This window comes from Macrobrachium rosenbergii, chromosome 48, assembly GCF_040412425.1.
Source record: "Macrobrachium rosenbergii isolate ZJJX-2024 chromosome 48, ASM4041242v1, whole genome shotgun sequence".
NCBI lineage: Eukaryota > Metazoa > Arthropoda > Malacostraca > Decapoda > Palaemonidae > Macrobrachium > Macrobrachium rosenbergii.
Window position 1 is genome coordinate 51,862,606 of NC_089788.1, and position 20,901 is coordinate 51,883,506.

General features: G+C 39.8%; 1 protein-coding gene across 7 annotated transcripts in view; it reads left to right on the top strand.

The window, feature by feature from the left end:
* Positions 1 to 20,901, top strand: part of LOC136831375 (focadhesin) — a 459,396-nt gene that overhangs the window by 401,596 nt on the left and 36,899 nt on the right. For all 7 annotated transcript variants that reach the window (XM_067091718.1, XM_067091716.1, XM_067091715.1 and 4 more), the window contains one exon: positions 11,074 to 11,214. In XM_067091718.1, coding sequence (XP_066947819.1) covers positions 11,074 to 11,214 — 141 coding nt within the window. The remainder of the gene's footprint in view (positions 1 to 11,073; positions 11,215 to 20,901) is intronic.

Sequence of the window (20,901 nt, forward strand, 5' to 3'; positions counted from 1 at the left end):
GAAGCACTTGACTCTCCAGGAGGAAGTGAGAAAGATGATGGACAAGGGGGCAGTGGAAAAGGTAGTATGTCCCTTTCCATGGTTTTACAGCCAAGTTTTCCTGGTGCCAAAAGCCACTGGTGATTGGAGACCAGCGATAGATCTCTCAACTTTGAACCTTTTTCTCAGGAAGATGAAGTTCAGAATGGAGACACCCTGGACAGTCTTAGCAGCCTTGAGAAACAGCAACTTCATGCTGACTATAGACTTGAAGGATGCCTACTTTCAGATTCCTATCCTCCCTTTGTCCAGGAAATTCCTCCATTTCAGTCTTGGGGAGCAAGTGTTTCAGTTCAAAGTCCTTTGCTTCGGACTGACAGTAGCTCCACAAGTGTTCACAAGAGTCTTTACTCTAGTGTCAATGTGGGCTCATGCTCAGGGAGTTCTGATGTTGAGATATCTCGATGTGGGACAGGGACCGTCTTCTGCAGTTTTGTCACAATCTAGGTATCATGATAAATCTGGAAAAGTTCAATCTTCTTCCTAGCCAGAGGATTCGGTACCTGGGAATGATAATAGATACAGCCTCATCGAGAGTTTTCCCATCGGACCAGAGGATAGAGAGGTTCAGGGCAGTAGCTCGCTCCTGGGCCTCTTGACTTCTCTAGAGAAGCTGGTCCCTCATAGACATTTACATATTCGATCCCTGCAAAGGGGACTAAAGGAGTTTTGGTCCCCAGCAGGAGACTCCCCTCAGCTCCAGGTCCCTCTGCCGACAGAGACCTCCTGTGGTGGTTGGATGACCAGAACCTAACAGCTGGAGTTCCTCTTCATTCACCCCCTCAGGATCTTCTGTTCTTGGATGCGTCCTCCAAAGGTTGGGAAGAGTTCCTGACTTCCTGGGTGTGGAGCTCTCAGGACAAACAACTCCACATCAACGTGTTGGAGTTGAAAGCCACCTTCCTTGGTCTTCAGGAGTTTTGGGAAAGGGTGGTAGGTCACTCCGTCGTTCTGATGTTGGACAACACTATGGTGGTAGCATATGTGAACAGGTTGGCGTTGTGGTGGGGGCTGGGGTCATGCGAACACTCGCTAACAGTAGAATTGCACCAGTGGGCAATCAACAACTCATTGGAGCTCATGGCCAGGTACATTCCCAGCAAAAGGAATGTAGTGGCTGACAACCTAAGTCGTCAGGGACAAGTTCTATGTTTGGAGTGGTCTCTGCTTCAGGACATAGCGGACAGGCTGTTTTGCTACAAGGTTCAACAGAAAGCTATAGGTCTATTGTTCGGTAGTCCCAGGTCCATTTGCTGTGGTGGAGGACACCCTTCAACATCTTTGGGACAACCTGGAAGTTTATGCCTTCCCTCTGTTTTGCCTGATCTGTCATGTCCTGAACAGAGTGATGAATTCCAAGAATCTCACGATGACTCTAGTAGCTCCTTTGTGGCCCCAAGCAGAGTGGTTCCTGGATCTTCTGTCTCTGCTCCTCCTTGGCACAATCTTCTCTTCCAACCTCATGTCGAGGGGCACCACTAATCGGTAGGGTCCTTGTCTCTACACAACTGGAGATTATTCAGTATCTTATGAACGAGAGGTTTTCCTCGCAAAGCAGTTACTTGGATGTCTCGCTACCTGAGGAGATCGTCGTCAGCCGTTTATCAGGGCAAGTGGGCTGTCTACTGTGATGGGTGTTGTTGATGGGGTTTCTCTCCACTCAGAACTTCTGTTCAGCAGGTTGTGGATTTCCTAATCTTTCTCAGAACAGAGAAAAGCCTTTCTGTTTCTGCTATCAAGGGCTACAGGGCTGCCTTAGGATTAGTCCTCCGTTTGAAAGACATGGACATCACTTCATCTTGGAAAATCTCTTATGTTGTTCAAGAGCTTTGAGCAGTCTTGTTCACCTAGGGAACTCAAGCCTCCTAAGTGGGACCTAACCCTGGTTCTGAGTAGTCTCACTCGAGCTCCATTCGAGCCACTGCATCAGTCATCAGACAGGGAACTGACTCTGAAAACAGTTTTCCTCCTGGCCTTGGCTTCCTCGAAAAGAGTTGGTGAGCTCAATGGTCTAGATTATGACATTAAACACACCAGGGGTTGGTGGTCGGTAGATTTCGAATTTGTCCCAGAATTCATGGCTAAGATTCAAAATCCCTCGGTTCACAATGACAGATTTGCCTCATTTTTGCCAGACCACTTTCACTTTCTTCTGCCTGAAGGACATTGCCTGCAGGTCCTTGGACACTTCTTCATCCAGTTCCCATGGCAGGACAGTTTGTATCTTGCCTAAGATAATAGTGTGGAAGAGAGAATGAGTGAGATGATTGGTCTCTTTTCTTTGTTTTTCCTTTCTTCTCTATATATGGGCAGTTTTGAAGAATAAGACATAAACGCTTGAACTAGCTTGATGCAGGTGAGTGTTGCAGCCATGCTGTTGCAGCATTTATATATTACACACAGCATACAAATATGCTTCTCAGTAGCCTTTACTTCTCACTCCAACAAGGGGGGTTAGGAGTGGTGACAAACCCATTGCATGTTTCTGACATGATTTGTTGCTTGAACAGATATAGTTTTCTTTGACTTCCAGATATGCAATGAATCTAACATGCTACGTTGTATTTTAACCCAGTGGACTGGGTGTTAGATACCCACTTATCTAACAACTCAGAGGCTTAGGTCCTCTTCCTTAGAACCCTCATTTCCGGTTGGTTCAGGTCCTCATACCTCCCTCCAAGTGTGAGTCTATCCTAATGCTAAGACTGAAGGTTTGTTCCACATATGAAAAAATGACAGATTTTTAATTGTATTTTTCATAGCTAACAAACCTGAGGTTTTAACACTGACTGCCCACCTCTAGCCACCCCTCTTATGTCTTGTAATGTACATTCATTGTACCATCCATCATTGTTTTTTCTTTTAGCCACACGTTATTTATATATAAAATTATTATATAATTAGTAACATATATTTATTATATACAACATATAACACAGCTGTACTATTCTAAACTGATATTTAACTACAACTATCATTATACATTATAGTGTGCATTATACTGTACATTATGTTCTTATGATAAAGTGAGATTATGATAGTCATGTTAGTTTTATAAATCAGCACATAATTATATTAGCAGATACATAAGAGCACAGGAAGAATAAATTTAGATATTAGAAAGCCTAATCAAACAATGGAAGGTATAAGACCACTTAACCACTTGATGGATATAAATGCATCCAAATTTAAGTCCTTTGTGTTTTGAAGACGTATGCAAACGTCAAAAACAAAAGATTGCACAAACCACCAGACAAGATGAGAATCATATTCAGCAAGTGTTCATGATATGTTTTTTTATACTTATGTAACATGTACGTTTTATTTGTTTTGTATAGCTTTAGATCATTTATCTTTTTCTGAGAGAGATAGAATATTCTTTTATACATATGTAACATGTATGCTTATTTGTTTTGTAGTTTTAGATTTTTATTCTGCAGTTACATAATGTATCTTTTTTGGTGCTAGAGAGAGAGAGAGAGAGAGGAAATATTTTTGTATGCAAATGTAACATATACATGGATTTGTTTTGTATAGTTTTAGATTTTTATCCTATGGTTACATCATTTATCTTTTTTCTGAGAGAGAGAGCCACTAATTTTATGGAAAACTTAACACTACTTTTCATTAATTTTTTGAAAAATATTTTCTTGGGTATAATTACAATTTTTGCTTTGCCATAAGTAGGTAATTTATCTGGATGTGCTATGGATAATTAAGGACTTTTATCACAAATAGTTTTTCGGGGGAAAGTGCAAAATTTTCTCATAACTTATAAATTATACTTTTTTTTTTTCCTACATAAACATATTTTGGGAACTTTTTTGTGCTTTTGTAGAGAGCAAACATTCAGCTGCCAAGTGAAATAAAATTGAGCAGTCTACCTTGAAAATTGTCAGAGGTACTGGTCTTTGAACTAAAGAGTTAAAGAGATTTTGGTTAATATATTGTGTGGAGGCTGTTACTTTTCATACAGGAAACGTGACTACTTTGTCATTAATTTTTCATATTATCCATGCTATAATTACAACTTTGTATTGCAATAACTAGGCAATTTATCTTGGTGTGCTATGGATAAAAAATGACTTTATTGCAAATAGGTTTTTTGGTAATTTTTTTTTGGCCGGGGAAGCAATATTTTCTCATATCTTGTAATTTCTACTCATTATTCCAACTACAGTACGCAGAAGTTATTTTAGGGAAATTTTTTATGCCATTCAGCTGTAAAGTGAAACAAAATTGAGCTGTTTACCTTGAAAATTTTCTGAGCTACACATCTTTCAACAAAAAGGTATAAACATTTTAACGTTTAGAGCTTGAGGTACTGCCACTTCCCACAGATGTAATTGTTCATAAGGGTCATAAGTGAAAGGGTTAATTTGAAATTTATTCATAAGCAACCATATTGGAAATTTATTATGAATGTTTATTAACAAAGACGTTGACAATTGAAAATCAAATGGTCACTTTCCTTACAAACACAAGCAATTTCAGAAAATTACATTTACATGAGTCCATAAGTCATATTAAGTGATGCCTTAGAGTAGAAAGCAAGAAGTCCCAGAATAACAGAATGAGAATCTTTTCTTTTATCAGAAACCTTACTAGGAATTTAATAATTTTGATATAAATAATTAAGAAGGATCCTGTTTTACAAAGGATCATCATTGGTATTAGAAACTTAAGCATCCAAGCAAAGCTCTTGTTCTTCAGTTGTTCCCCATTAGTACGAACTTCTCTTTAGGAGATGATTGCTCATTTCCCTAGTGTTGTCCATTGGAAGACTTCTCACAGAATGCTTTTCTTGCACTTCCCAGGATTTCTAGTACCATTAATTGCTTCTTGAAAGTGTTTACATCATCAGAACCTGAGTTTTCTCCCCTCGTAATGCTGAATCTGGAACCTGATCATTGGGAAGATGACTGTGTGGGGCAGTTGTCAGTAGTGAGAAATGTCTTCCCCCCCACCCAACCCAACCCAACCCAACCCTATGTTTGGTCTTCTGAGTCTTGACTCAGAGAGAAGAAGGGGAAATGAGGAGAGAGGAGGAGGAGTATTTAGAATATAGTAGGGAGACACTCTTCCGTGGGAACTCCTCTTTAGGGGATCATTTTGCGGTAAAAGAAAATGCTCAACTCAGAGTCATGTTATTCATTGTTAACCAAGAACTACAGTACTGTTGGTTGAAAATTTGTTGTTAAAGAATACATATGGCTGTGTAGTGAATGAATTTGCCCTGACACTTGTTTTGGAAAATAAATGCCCTTTACAAACTATATATAAATGATCATGATACTCATTATTAAGCAAAGTTAGCAATGTTCTGATTACAATAAAATCACACCCAGTGAATAGTTCAGCAAATACACACATGGTGGTAGACTAGCTTAGCCAGGTTGCTGTATAAGAAATTATTATAGATATAAAGGATTGCATTCTGATGTGAAGTGAAGTGCAATCTCTTTATGATGCACACAATGCACAGTAAATGTTTACATGAGTGGGAGAAAGTACAGAGCTGGGCTTGACGGGTCAGTTGCCCTGGAAGCAAAGAAGCCGCTTTACAAGGTTCATTGCAGCATCCGGTATGTGTAGCACACTCGCGGGATTCTTTAATAAGTTGAAGTCTGTTAAGTTGAGATTCCAGTGTGTTATTATCCCTCTGCCAAGCCTTTATGGCAGTTTTCTCAAATTTGTGGCTTTGCCTCAATAAAATTTCCAACATTATAGTTTATGTTATAGGATTTTATGACTGGTTCAAAATTCAGGAATACAATATTAATTTTTTATGTACGTTACTTTATTCCAGAAGCCCCTGCTGCATTAAGTATTTCAACTCTAAAGTGATGTTGAAGATAATATTTACTTGTAAGTGTGGCAGAAATTTTTAACCTTGTTGCCACATCTCTTTATTCCTTGTCAAGGTCAGTAAATGAATCAAGGCAAGGGCCGTCACACACCTCATTGGTTCACGATCTGGTCACCTCCAGGCAGTTTACAAACAAATCAGCACAATGTTATTGATCCCTAGGCTAAGGAAATTGTCCTTAGAGTGCTGAGATATTTCACAAAAGAGTCACTGGATGCAAATAAATTAACTGTAACATTGTTTATGTTTGTAGATAAAAGCTGTATGATTATAGTTTGTAAATAAACTTATAAGTACTCGTTTGTGAGTGAAGAATGGGTCAGTTAAATAAAAAATAACCGCTCCTTCTCCCAATAAGTCAAGTAACAAGTGCAAGGAAAATGGATTGGGAAAGAAAAAATTTAAAGGTAGATAATAATCTATAGAAGACAGCAAATAAAGACAGAGAAAAAGTGTGGTTAGATGATTTGTTATAAGTAATAACAGAAAAAGCAACATTATGGAACAAAGTATATTTTTATATACATAACTCACCAAATAATTACGTAGCTATTGTTTCTACTTTACACGGCAGCTCAAAATTTAAATTTCGCGGTAGCACTCATTTGTTTAAGGTGTAGTTTTACTGCCCACCCACTTTCAGGGAAGGATAGGTACAACACAGCTAAAGAGCTCAGTTCGTTTCTGCCGGATGATGAGAGCTAAAGAGCTCAGTTCGTTTCTGCCAGTTGATGACAACTTGGTCATAAGCAGCTCTGAATTAGTTCTTTTTCACCGGATGGTTGCCGTTATCCTTCATTTGGTTAAGTACTTTGTTCTTTTTGGTAGCGCAGTCCTGTTAATTTTCTTAGCTAATTCAGACTTCTCTTTCGTGACTTCCCGATTTTGACTTATTAATCATGTCAGATTCTAGCTTTTCTAGTATAAGGCAATGTAGTAAGGGCTGTAAGAATAGATTGACTTCAGCCAAATATGACAATCATACTGTTTGTAGTTCGCTCAGGGAACAAGTTTGCTCTCCTGAACTTTGCTGTGACGAATGTAAGGACTGGGATAAGGGAAAGTAGAAGACTATTTATGCATACTTAGACAAATTACAGTGTGACAGAATTAGGAAAGTGACTGCTAGGGCTGAAGCGAAAGCCTCAGCTAGTCAGGTTTTGTGTCTGGGGGTTGATGTGACTCCTATACCTATTCTTCTAACACCTGGAACTGCTTTTTCCCCTATCTCAAGTCCTCCGACTTTCCCTGCAACTCCAATCCCTGGCTCTCATTCCTCTGATCCCAACGCCATTGCCAGCCTAGGAGCATGTGTGGACAAGAAATTTTATTTATTTAACACAATTTCCCAAATTGGGAATTCAGTGCATGTCCTCATGGGCAAATTCAACAGTGTAAGTGCTGTGTCAGTGGAGGGGGCGGCTACTCATCCCACCGATGCTTGTAGACCAAGGCCCCTGCTAAACTCCTCTTGCTCACCTGGAAGGAAGGAAACTGGCAGTCCAAGGGAGGTCGGTGGGGTTTGCCCACGAGTACTCGTCACCTCGTCCAAGCCTGTTGTCCACCCGTCCTGGGTCTCGGAGGATCACCATTGGAAGGGCATCCCAATGGACATACATGCGTTATCTTCTAGTGACTCAGACTCTGGCGCTCATAAGTGCGGTCAGCAATTTGCCAGTGCTTCAAGACTGTTGAAAAGTCTGGCGCCCCGATGGACGAGGACATTCCCCCATCTCGTAAACGAGCATTGGATAGGGCTCATAGTCCGCAGCCCTCCTATAGTTTTTGGGAGTCTCCTCAAGCTTCTCACTCCCTTGCAATGGACATCGAGTGCCACAAAGTATGTAAAGAAGTGTCCGTTAGTCCAGCGTATGGTTATCGAGTGTCCGAACATCCAGAGTCCGAGTGTTTAATGCCCGACTGTGAGAAATCAGTGTCCTAGCGGCATTCGTTGGAGTGTCCGTTGTCCATGCATCCAACAAGTGGACATCCAGTGTCCGTGCATTCCAAGAGTGATTGTGTTTTGTCAGATTGTTCTGCGCATGGACATCAAGTATCTGAGTGTTCGTCTTATGGACGCCCAGGTTCCAATTGTCCTCCCTTTGGAAGCATAGTGTCCGAATTGCAGACTTCAGATCTGTCCGCCAGATCAGTGAGCAGACGTCCAGTGACTGAGCGTCCAGTGTTAGTGGGCGCCAATGTTGATGTTTGTCCACCTTCCAGCAGTCCATCCAGCACCAAAGGTGGGACTTGTTGTCTCTGGTGCAACTTGTGCCGATCCCCTTGTGGTTCAGGATCCTTCCTTAGTCCCTATTCATCGATGGTTAGATAACATCTTGAACTTGCTGCAGAACCCGTCTACAACCACTCAAGCGCCTTTGGATCCTCCAATGTCCCTGATTTCTTCCGAAGAGGAGCCTGTAGAGGACAACGTTCCTACATTGAACTACGCGGCCCCGTTGCGGTTCTTCCTGGTATGCTACCAGGACTTCTTTTATCCAGCCGCCCCTTCTTCTCCAGGTTCGGCATTTATGATGCGACAGCCGTTAGGAGCGGCTAAATTGCCGTGTATGGTTCTGTCCTCCTCATCCAGGAAAGCTTTCACACATATCAACTTATGGTTGTCAGAAAAGAGAGACATTGTAAAGCTGTGTTCTGTGCACCTCCTTCTCGTCTGATACGTCAGAAGTATTTGTCCTATTCTACTGGGGAAGTTCCATCCTTGGGAGTTTCTGCCTCCTCTCAAGGGGACTTCACCAGTCTCATTGATGCTACTCGTCAGTCAGCCTTCTTGTCCATCAGGATCTTGTTTACCTCATCGGAACTGGACCATTTGCTGAAAGATTTTTTGAAGGTTTTCGAGGTTCTGAGATTCCTCGATTGGACCGTTGGTGCATTAGCGAAGAAGATCAAAGACTGCTCATCACTTTAAGAGAATTTTGCTACTTACTGGCTGGGAGTTCTGGCCTGCGCAGATTGTGCAGTGAGGGATGGCGCCCATGAACTAGCCACCATTTTCACTACTGTTGTAGTGAAGAAATGAGACTTATGGTGCTTGTTCACCTCTAAGGGAGTCACTCCTTCTCAACGTTCTTCCCTTCTGTTCACTCCCTTGGACAGCAAAGGCTTATTTCCTCAAGAGACTTTAGAATGGGTGGCAGGAGAATTGCAGAAGAAATCCACCCAAGATTTACTTGCTCAGTCCACCAAGAGGACTAGGATCTTGACACGTCCTTCTTCCACTGCAGTTCCTCCGACCAGGAATACTTCTCCTTTCCCTCAGCAACCCTTTCGAGGGAGTAGAGGTTGTGTCCAGTCCCATCCGAGAACTAATTTGCGTCCAGTGCGACCCAACAAACGACCCTCTAACAAAACCACCTCTCTCAAGTGAGCTCCCTGTCCTCCGTGCTCCAGTGGGAGCAAGACTACTTCATTTTTAGAACAGATGAGAATCAAGGAAAGTAGACCCTTGGGTGCTTCAAGTCTTGAAAGAGGGCTACTTGATCCCTTTCAGGGAGAAACCTCCCTTACTAACCTCTCCCATCAAATTGACAGCCTACTCTGTAGGCTCAGAGAGGTTTTCAGTCCTGTCTTGAGAAGTTTCGGCTCTGCTCGAGAAACAGGCAGTGGAGGAAGTCAAAGACACGATTACAGAGGGATTTGCAACCGCCTCTTCATTTTAGGACCAACAAAAGGTATAAGCACATAACCACACACCATGTCTGTGTGTTTTCATAATATTTTAAAAACGTATTTTACTGTTAGCACATCTCTGGAAGACAAATAGACTTTGTTCCCATCAGTCATGTGGACGATAAAGGGTATGACCAGTAGGTAAACAAAAATGGATTAACATTCTTGACAGATTAAAGAGATGAACTTTATTTTGCGTATATGGTAACACAGCAAATTTGAGGAAACCACCAATAAGGCTTGGCATAGGTACACTACACTTGGTTTGGGTGACTATTGTCATCTGCACTGCACACTGTTTTTGAAGTAGATGGTACTTCATACTTAATATGTGCATCTTTAGTCCCAATTTTGATTCAGGTGGTTACATCAAAGTACATTTTTTACTAGGTTCCATTTATTCTTATGATTTTCACTTGCTTTCACTCTTTTAAGGTGATGTTCTCAGTCTTAAAGAATTTTCAAGATTTCCACTGCCACTGTCATTGCCGTAAGATTTATAAGGTCCTTTCATTTGGCAAGAATGTTTAGTTTGGAAGTAGCTAGTATAATTCCCTTTGTACATAGGTGAATTTATCATTCAGGATTAAGGAATTATTTTAGAAATCAGAAAAATTTGAATTACTGTATTATTGTTTTATGAGGTCTAATATGGAGGTTGAGTTTTGCATAGATTTAAACATTGCTTAGCCTCATAAGTATTTTCCAATTAAAAACTGCTTATTGTTCTGTTTTAAAACTTTAGAGTACCATTACTCTTTCTGATCACTATTATGAAACTTGCAGATTATTATTTAGTAGTAGTTTGACAGCTATATTTTCAATCTCATATGGTTTGCCAAAGGATTTTCTTTTAATGAGGTGAAAATTGAAGCAATGAAAGATTGGAATGGAAAGAACAGGATTGGAAATCAACATAAGTAAAGCAAAGCCAATAGTAAGTGGAAAGAAATCAAAGGAAAAATATAGCAAGGAAAGTGGCCTTGGGATGATGTGGGAAAGTTGTGGTTTAATGTAATAGTAGGTATCACAAGAAATGCTCAGGTTTGCGAAGTGTAAATGGATTAAGAGATTTTTGTTGCCTGCAACCTGAAATGTGGAAGAATAAATGAATAAGATAGTGAAGAGGAACATGTTCTGGTGAAAGGGCAGCTCTTAGATTGGGTAGAATATTTATCTCAGAGAGACAGGATGTGAAGCAGGATGAAGTGAAAAAGAGCTTACACATACTAGATTAATAATGAATAAAAGTATCCTGTTCATAAATAGAATCAGAATACAGTATATGGTGATAGTAAATCAAGGTTCCATTATTCTTTTGAAACAAGCAGTATGTCGTAAATGTAGGAGTCATTGTAAAAGTTGTGATAGAGATTGTTTGTTTACTTGAGTTAAACAGATTTACTTTCAATGCAAATTTGAAATATATTCTTTATATGCAAATTTTTTTACTCCTAAAACTTTATTTGTAGGTTCTGGAACGTGAAGTGATGAAGAAGAAAACTTTGTCCCTTGAGGTATTTCCAATGATCTTGTATCGCTTGGGCCGTGAACCTGACCCAACAACTCGCCTGACAATTCTTTATACTCTTCCATCATTGGCTGTGAACAAGGTAATTGTTCTTTTGTGTCTTTATTAAGGTGAAAAGTTTTAATTATTAGTTGTGACACTTTTGTAATTCAACTCAGCCATATAGATCCCATGTTCACTGTCCGAATATCCCCAGACATGAATATATTTGTCTTGTAGACAGATGAAGCAGTATAGCAGACTGACAGAGCAATATAGCTAAAAGTTACTATTTACATGTGTGCCATTGACCTATAGATAGGTATGTTCTTCATTACTTCACATGTCTGTTAGTTGTCATAACAACTACAAGCAGCTCCCCCAGCTTTGGCCTTGACATTTATAAGTTTCCTTCATTAATATTTATTTTTATATGTATTTTTCTTACAAAACCCATTACAGGCAGTCCCCGGTTATCAGCGGGGGTTCCATTCTGACGGTGTGATGATAACCAAAGATCTGCGATTTTCGGGGCTTATTGGTGCCGAAAATCACTGATTTTCGGTTATCGGCACATCTGTTAGGTATGTATCGGCGCCAATACCCAATTATCAGTGCCAATAAGCGGAAATCAGCGATTTTCCGATTTTCAGCTCCGAAAATTGCCGATTTTCATCGCTAGGCAAGCCCTGTAAAACCGAATCACCGATAACAGGGACTACCTGTAATTGTATAGACCCCAAATCACAGTCATGATGTCCATATATATGCCAATTTTGAAATTGTAAAAGATAGAAAAAGCAAAAGTGGGAATAACTGTATATGCATCTTCTTCTTTCGACCTTATCAGTCCCACTGTATAACAGGATGAACAGCTCGAGTTAACTTTCTCCCTCTATTTCTATTCCTTGCATCTTCTTCCCCCAGTCCCACCTCACCCATATCCCTCCTCACCACATCCATCCATCTGATCCGCTGATGCCCCACACTCCTCCCCATCACTGGAATGTTCTTAGCTCTCTTGATTGGTTCCACCTCCTCTCTCTCTTATTACATGGCCATAGCATCTCAGACGAGCTTCCCTAGTCTTCTCCTGTACATTACATATACCACATATTTTTCTTATATCTTGACTCTCCCTCTTTTCCAGTAGTGATATTCCAGCAATCCATCTCACCATCCTCATCTCGGTTCTTTCCAACAGTCCCTCCTCTTTCCTCTTAAGTGCCCAAGTTTCTGCCCCATATAATAGAACGGGCCTGATAACTGTCTTATAACTCTTCATTTTGAGCCTTACTAGCATTTTCTTGTCTAAAACAACTCCAGTTACTTCTCTCCGTTTTTGCCATGCTTATTTCACTCTCTGTCTCACTGCTTTCCTAGTACTGTACCTCCCTCCTCTGCTATTATTGATCCCAAGTAGTTAAACTCATCGTTCTGTTTTAGCACTGTACCATCTTCCACTTAAATGTTTACTTCTTCATGTCTTTCCTTACTACTAATCATTAGCTCTGTTTTTCCAATGTTCACTTTCAATCCTTTCTTTTCTAGGTCACATTTCCATATTAAAGATCTTTCTTGCAGTTCTTCTTCTGTGTCTGCTATAATGACTAAATCATCAGCAAACATCAGTTCCCACAGTTCTTTGTTGTTCCTTAATTCTGATGTCAGTGTGTCTGTAATGACGAGGAACAGGAATGGACTCAGAGCTGATCCCTGATGGAGGCCAACCTCCACAGGAAATGCCTTAGTCTACTCATATTTTGTCTGTACACTGGTTCTTGTCCCCTCATACATCTTCACTAAGCTTACCAACTTCTCTGGTACTCCTCTCTTTCTCAAACACCAATAAACTACTCTTCTTGGTACCCTGTCATACGCCTTTTCAAGATCCACAAAGCGCATGTAAACTTTTCCTTTTTCCTTCTAAATACTTCTCTTGGAATTGTCTTACTATAGCATCCACTGTGCTCTTTCCTTTCATAAGCCCAAACTGCTGCTAGCATCCACTGTGCTCTTTCCTTTCATAAGCCCAAACTGCTGCTCATGTATATCTATCAGCTCTCTCATTCTTCCTTCTACTATTCTTTCTAGTATCTTGAATACATGCTCCAAAAGCTGTATTCCTCTGTAGTTCCCACAGTTTAACATGTCTCCTTTTTGTTTATACATTTTAATTATCCAACTATCCTTCCAGTCCCTTGGCATTTCCTCTACATCCCAGATCTTTTCCAGTATGGTGTGCACCCACTCTTTGCCTAGATTTCCCAATGCTTTAATCATTTCTATTGTTACCTCTGACTTTCCTGCAGCTTTATTTACTTTTCCTTTCTTTATAGCATTCTCAACTTCACTCTGATGTTTGCTAATTGTCCTTCTACTGGAGGAATATTTTCCAGTTCTTCACACTAATTCTCAATGTTTAATAGTAGTGAAAAATATTCTTTCCATCTTCTCTTGACCTCTTTTCTTCTTGCTTCAGCAATTCTGTAGATTATCTTCTCCCTCTGGTGTTCCCATCTTCTCGTACCACTCTCTCATGGTTTCTCCCTTTGCAACCGCTACCTTTCTCTTTGTTTCCCTCTTTGTCCGTCTATACTCCTTTTTTCCTCTTTTGTTATCTTCTTCCCACCCTCTTCTGGCAATACTCTTTTCCTTCACAGGTGTTTGAACCTCTTGATTCACCATCATGTCTCTCTTTCCTCATGCTGCTTACCTCTTGACCTCCCACACATCTCTGCTGCTGCTAGAACCACAATCCCTTTCATATCATCCCATATCTCTTCAGGTGATTCTGACATTCCATTTACATATCTCTCTTCTCTGGCTCTTTCCACATTACTTCTGAACTCTCTTGCCTTCTCCCCCTTCAGCTTCCAAGTTTTAATCCTCCTATTCCTGGCAGGGGTTTTTCTTTTCCTTTTTTGCTTTCAACCTAAAATCTGCCACTACCAGTTCATGTTGAGCTACAACATTCATTTATAATAACCTTTCATTTTGCCCACTTTTGTATGTTACCAGATGTCTTTTCCTTTCCTCAAACTGTGTATTCAAGACTACCAGATTCATAGCTTCTGCTAATTCTTCTTCCAAAACCTCTTCCTCCATAAATTCCGTCAAAGCTATCAGAACTCTCACCTACCTGGGCATTCATGTCCCCAGATAACACTAATAGTTCACTTCTTGGAACTCTTTCTATATACAGTATTTTAATTTCCCTCCGAATTCCTCAATTCTCCTCTTCACTATACCCTTGTTGAGGGGTGTATGCTGAGATGGTATGCCATACTCTCTTATCTTTCACAAACTTTAAGCCCATGAGCCTGTGTGTGCATGAGCATCTGTAAATGATCAGTGCAGAGTAACTACCCAGCCTATATCATTACATCTCACAACTGCAAACGTTTGAGTGTCCAGCTTTCTTAAGGTTATATAAAATTGTTTTTCATTTAATTCATTTTCTTAAATTCATTCCTTTCAATTCTTGTCTTCATTTTGGCTGTAAAGGTGATTGAATATTAATAATAACTTACAGGTTATTTTTTAGCTGGCTTCCTGCAAGTGTTATGGGTTCAGTTTCCTGTGTTTCTTGGATTTTGCTCATCTTTGTTCTGTGATTGGGTTAATTCAGTAATTTCCCACATATTTATTTTGATTCTGACATAAAGTTAATTGAATTTTCATATATTAATACTGTTTTGTTTGTAAACTATTGTATGAACTGGTTGGTAGTTAGCAGTAAGGGGTAAATTGTTAGTTTTTCCTTTTTTTTATTTTCCAGGTACTTGGTGTTTTAGTGTATTGCATGCAGTTTTTCATGTTCTGTTTTAAGGATTTGGTATTAGCAATAATACCAGTATTAGGGAAGTTTCTGTGTTAACACCTATAATGTTATTTAATGTATGTTGTATTTTACATTTTTTCTCATTCACATGAATCTATTTGCCTTAACAGGGTGGCTCCCAAGAAAGGATAAAAGATTACCACCACATTCATAGTTGAACTGATGAATTATGGATGAATCTCCTTTTTGAGAATATTCCATTCATTTCATTCTTAAACACATCACTGTCTGGATTTTGAACCCCGCCTTTCCAGTACCCATCTCATGCATCTCTTCAGTCCTTTCTGTGTGTCCCCCTCTACTTGGGACCACCTTCATATGGTGAGGGGACTCTTGTAACCCTGGAATTTGTTCAAGTGTTCCAGTCCTAGAGTCCTATATATTGTTACTTATTAATTTGGGTTAAGCCTTGTGGAATTTTCCACTTATAATAAAGTTTGTTTGACCTGATAAATAGGAAAAGGCATCATAGCCGGGACTGGGGTTTATATCTGAAGGTAATGGGTACTGTGGTGGGATCATCAGCTACCCAATAATGTTTGGACCTGAGGGATATCAGTGGGATTATTCACATTGATACCTCAAGGGCGGTGGTATGGTTCCGGGAATAAGACTTGCAGCATTCTGTCTGGCTTGCCCATAACATGATTAGGGTGGAGATAATTGTGTTCTTGTAAAACTCTGTCCCAACAAGCAGGTTTGGCTTACACTTGAGCCACCCTAATTATGTTGGTGCCATCCCTTGTTGGGTAGGGTAGGAAGTAGACATTTGGGAGTCAGTTCTTACTGGTGCCATTCGTAGAAGAATAAACTCCATGAAAGGCTAATGATAGCTTTTTAAGATTTTCAGGTTTATTTACTTCTTTTTTTCTGTCTGACATTTTTATGAGTAGTAACAGACTCGAGCACCCCTGGACCCTGTGATGACACCCTTTTGGCACAGATGACGACCTCTGCACTCATCTCTAACAATATCTGTTTGGACATGGCTTGGAAACCTTCTAGTGTAATTACACTGGAACCCTATACTCCAGCACGGAGCGAAGGGGAATTCATATGAAATGTGTTTGAAATGGGACCAGGGATATTTTAAACCTCTTCTTATGATGAGTATTTGACCTTTAATCTGGAATATTCTAACTGCAAGACGTTGTGGATTGTTGTGGCCAAGACCCAAAGATATCATCTGCAGGAAAGGAAAAACTGACAGTAGAATTGGCCTCACCAAAAGAAAGTCGAAAATTAAAAGCATTATCGCATCTTGGAGGAGTTAAAGTAGGCTGCTCGGTACATGCTTTTTGGAATCACTCCAAGAGAATGATATTTGCACCCCAACTGATGATGTATTCAGAAGAGAAACTTGTAGAATAATTAAAAGATGAAGGTGTGATTAGAATTGAAAGATTGAAGAAGAGTGGTGAAGCCTTAGTTCAACTTCCAGATTAATTTTTACCTTTAATTCTACCCACTTACCTAATGTAATAAAAGCAGCATGGTTACGTTTTAAGATTAAGCAATATATCCCAAGGTGAATCAGAGCATTTGTAATCAAAGTGTGTTCATTGTGGAGATAATCATCCATCCTCTTCACCAAATTGTGATGTGTACATGGAAAAAGAAATACAGACATTAAGTGTAACTGAATGGATCACATTTGCAGAGGCAAAACAAAATATTAAGCCATTATGTTAGACCAGGAACATCCTTTTCTAGTATTGCTGATAACCAAAGAAAAAGTAAGTGTTACCAGAGGTGCTTCCTTTCGAAATGTAAAGGGAACATCAGTGGTGACTGGTACTCCTGCCACTGTGGAGTCTGTGCCAGTAATTTCTGGCACTCCTGCCTCTTCGGAGGCTGTGCCAGTTGTTTCTGGTGATCCAGCTTCTTCAGAGGTTGTCATATATGCCTGGCACTACTGCCTCTCTGGAGTCTGCACCAGTTATACCTGGTGTTCAGCCTCTTTGGAGGCTGCACCAGCTCTAGCTTTCACTCCTGCCTTTTTGGGAGCTGCATTTTATCTGTATCTGGTGCTTGTTTCTCTCCAGAGCCTGCACCAGCTCTGACTGGTGCTCTTGACACCTCAGAGGATGCACCAGTTGTGCCGGACACTTCCAGAGGGTGCACCAGTTGTGTCTGACACTTCCACCTCTCCTCAGGCAGTACCAGTATTTTTTGGTTCAGTTGAGCTTGGAATTTCCTTGACGAAGACTCCATCAAAGTTCCTGGACACCCATGATACTAGGGGAGGCTTTGCTGTCTGTGGCAGGTTCCTCTTCCATGGAGACAGTACCATTAACAACCTTAAAACAGAAGGTAACCTTAAGTAATCAGTCTCCTTCTGGAAAAACAGGAGCAAAGCAGTAAAGTAAAAACACTTTTAAGGAGCTCCAGCTTATTGGCCTCAAAATGAAGTAAAATTCATTCATTTTCTCCAGTAGAATTGTCAGGGATTAAGAGCTAAATGGGAAGAACTATAGTTGCTCATTTCAGAAGTGTTTCTTGTATGTATAGCTTTGCAGGAGACTATGATTGGTAATAATACGTGTCCGAGCCCATGAGAGTATACAGCCTGTCACTCCCCTTATAACATAAATATAGGAAGCCAGGGGGGTTTAGTTTTTGTATATTCGTAATGACACCCCACAAAATCTTATTAATAGCTAGTGTACACTGCAAGTGATAGCAGTCCAGATTCATTTACAAAGAAAATATGCAGTATGCTCTCTCTATCTACGACCCAGTGAAGTCTTCCCCACCAGTGAATTTCAATCCCTTATTCAATAGGTACCACACCTCTTTCTTATTTTGGGTGATATCATTACCAGTCAAAGAGGAAAATCTGGGAATCCTAAATTACAGAGGAGTCTACACCTTTTCATGTTCAGACAGGCACATTGTCAGCAATTGATGCATCTATATGCCGTGATAACTGCCTTATTGACTTTAATTGGAGAGTAATAAATGGTAGATTTACCAGCGACCATTTTCCTATACAGGTAGCAATGAATGTATCTTCAAATCCCCCATCTTCAAGGTTACCTAAATTGAATGTTCATAAAGCTGATTGGGTAACATTCCAGGAACACGGTTCAATAGATGGCTCGGTTGATGACTTTCCCTCGGTAGATGATGCTCTTGACTCTTTTAATACAGTTATATTCTTGGCTGGTCTTCAGTGAATACCTGGGACTTCAGGTATATTTATCCACTTACCAGTTTTCACCAGATAATGCCGACAAAAACATGAATATTACTGTATTGAATTTCAAAAAGCAAGATCTCATTTCTGTATGGAAATGTAAAAGGCACAACAGGAATCTTAGACTGTAGTTTGGGAAAGAGAAAAATCAGGCAAATTTACTCCTGGTCAACCTCCAGTTATGAAGATCAGTGGTTTTGAAGTTGGAGAGCCCTGATTAGTTACAAATAAGTTTGCTTATCATTTTGCATATATTGCAAAGAAAAAATATGACAGTTCCTATTCTGCTTAAAGAATTCTAATGGAACAGGTAGAAATTGATTTTAATACATCAAGGAATGAACAATACAATGTCCTTTTACTATAGGGGAATTTGGATCTGCCTTAAATATAATGCTTTATTAACAGAATTTTTCAGGAACATATCTTCCTTAAGCTATGAGAGATGTTAAAATTACTACCATTTGTGAAAACAGGGAAAGACCCTTTCAAGACAGAGAGTTATCGTCTCCTTGCATTGAGATCACGTCTGCTTAAGATTATGGAAAAAACAGTGAATACACATTTAATTACATCTGTGTAAGATTATGGAAAAAGCAGTGAATACACATTTGATGTGGCACTTGGAACTTGGTAAATATTTGTTGCCTGCTCAGTGTGGTTCTAGAAGTATGCACTCCACAACAGATGGGATGGTTTGAATGGAATCCTCAATATATGAAGTTTTTTGCCAACAAGTAGTATCACATCACTGCTTTCTTTGATCTTGAGAAGGCCTGTGACACAACATGGAGATATGGCATTCTGAGGGTTCTTTATAAATGTAACTTGAGAGGCACTTTGCCTATTTTTATCAAGGCTTCTAAATATATGCTATTTCAGGTTCAAGTTGGAGTAACAATGTCAGATGTATTAAATCAAGGAGTGCCACAAGGTAGTGTTCTAAATGTAACATTGTTTGTCTTAGCAATCAATGGGGTATCCAAAATAATTCCCCTAGATGTAACTTATACTCTATTTGTTGATGGCCTTTCGATATCTTTTGCAACAACAATGTTGGCAGTGGCTGAACGCAGCCGTCAATTGTTCATTGATAATATAAGAAAGTGGGCTGAGGTGAATGGTGTTAAGTTTTCAGTAAAATGGTAACCATGCACTTTTGCCGTACAAGAGGAATCCATCGTGATCCAAATTCGTTCATGCATGGGCAGAGAATTCCATGTGTTGGTGAAACAAGATCCCTCAGATTGGTTTTGATAGCAAGCTGGCTTTGATTCCTTATCTGAAATATATCAAGACAAAATGCTTGAAAGCAGTGAATGTTCTTAAAGTTCTAACCCACACTTCTTGGGGTACTGACTGAACCCAGATGTTTAGACTATGCAAAGCTATAGTCTGTTCAAAATTATCCTATGGGTGTGAAGTCTATGCCTCACCAAGGCCTAATAGCCTTAAAATACCACATTCAGTTCATCATACAGGAATAAGATCGGCTACTGGAACATTTAAGTCTCTCCGACCGAGAGCATGCTTGTGGATGTTGGTGAGATGCCTCTTGGTCGACATTACCAACATCTGCTGGCTCAGAACTGGTACAGATTTCAGAGGCTTCCCAAGTCCTTAACCAGCATTTGTATCAGAAGCGAAAGGCATCGGCAATTTTTGAAAATCACCCCAAGCAACCCCAACCATTTGCTTTTAGAGTAGTGTATTATCAGTCACTAAATGTTCCCAGGACAGAAACTTTACCAGCTAGATATTTGGTTAGCCCCTTGGAACCTTCCAGAGGTAAAATATTGTAGATATTTTAATGCAATGGAAGCAGAAATGTCCAGTGAAGCAATGCAAGTGATATTTTTAGATCATTCATAGCAATAAAGTTTTCACAGATAGCTCAAAGTCAGATGCTGGCATCAGCTTTGGATGGTCTTTCCTCTTGTAGAAAGAAGCAGATCATCATCAGTTATTGCATCTGTTTTTACTGCAGAACTGCATGCACTTTTAAAGGCCATAAAGGAAATTTTAACTCTGAATGGAAAATTTTACTATATATTGTGACTCGAGAAGTGTTCTTCAGTCTTTAGAATCTTTTAACTCTGTACACTACTTTAGAGATGTTGGAATGGCTGTTGTTAGTGAAAGGAAGAGGTAAAGAAGTAAATTTTTGCTGGGTGCCTTCCTGTGTTGGGGTTCTTGGGAACAAGCAAGCTGATCAACTTGCTAAGTCAGCTGTCACCTCTCCAGAACCGAGAAGAAGCCTACTGTCATATAGGTATGTATTCCCCCTTGTACATCAGAAAATGAAAAGCCTTTGGCAGTCATTTTGGGAAAATATTGAAAAAACCAAGGTACATTGTATTATGTCATCAGTATCTACATGGTCATATCCCTATATGCCAAGGAGACTAGAAATAAAGATGTGCAGGCTAAGGATTGGACATACAAGACTCACTCATGGGTTCTTGTTGTCAGATGAAAGTCACTACGACGACTGTATTGTTCCCTTGACTGTGAGACATTTACTGGTCTAATGTCCCAGTCTTGGGGATCTGATACATAGGTTCCTCTTTTGGGGACATGACAGAAATGGACATTTTATCCTTGATTGATTCTCAGGGAGGATTGTAATTTAGAACAGTTCTGTATCTTTATTAGGGAGGTTTATCTCCTCAACAGAATTTAGATCATGTACATATGCAGTTTGTATGTTTGTATGTACAGTACAGTATATATACTATAACAAAAAA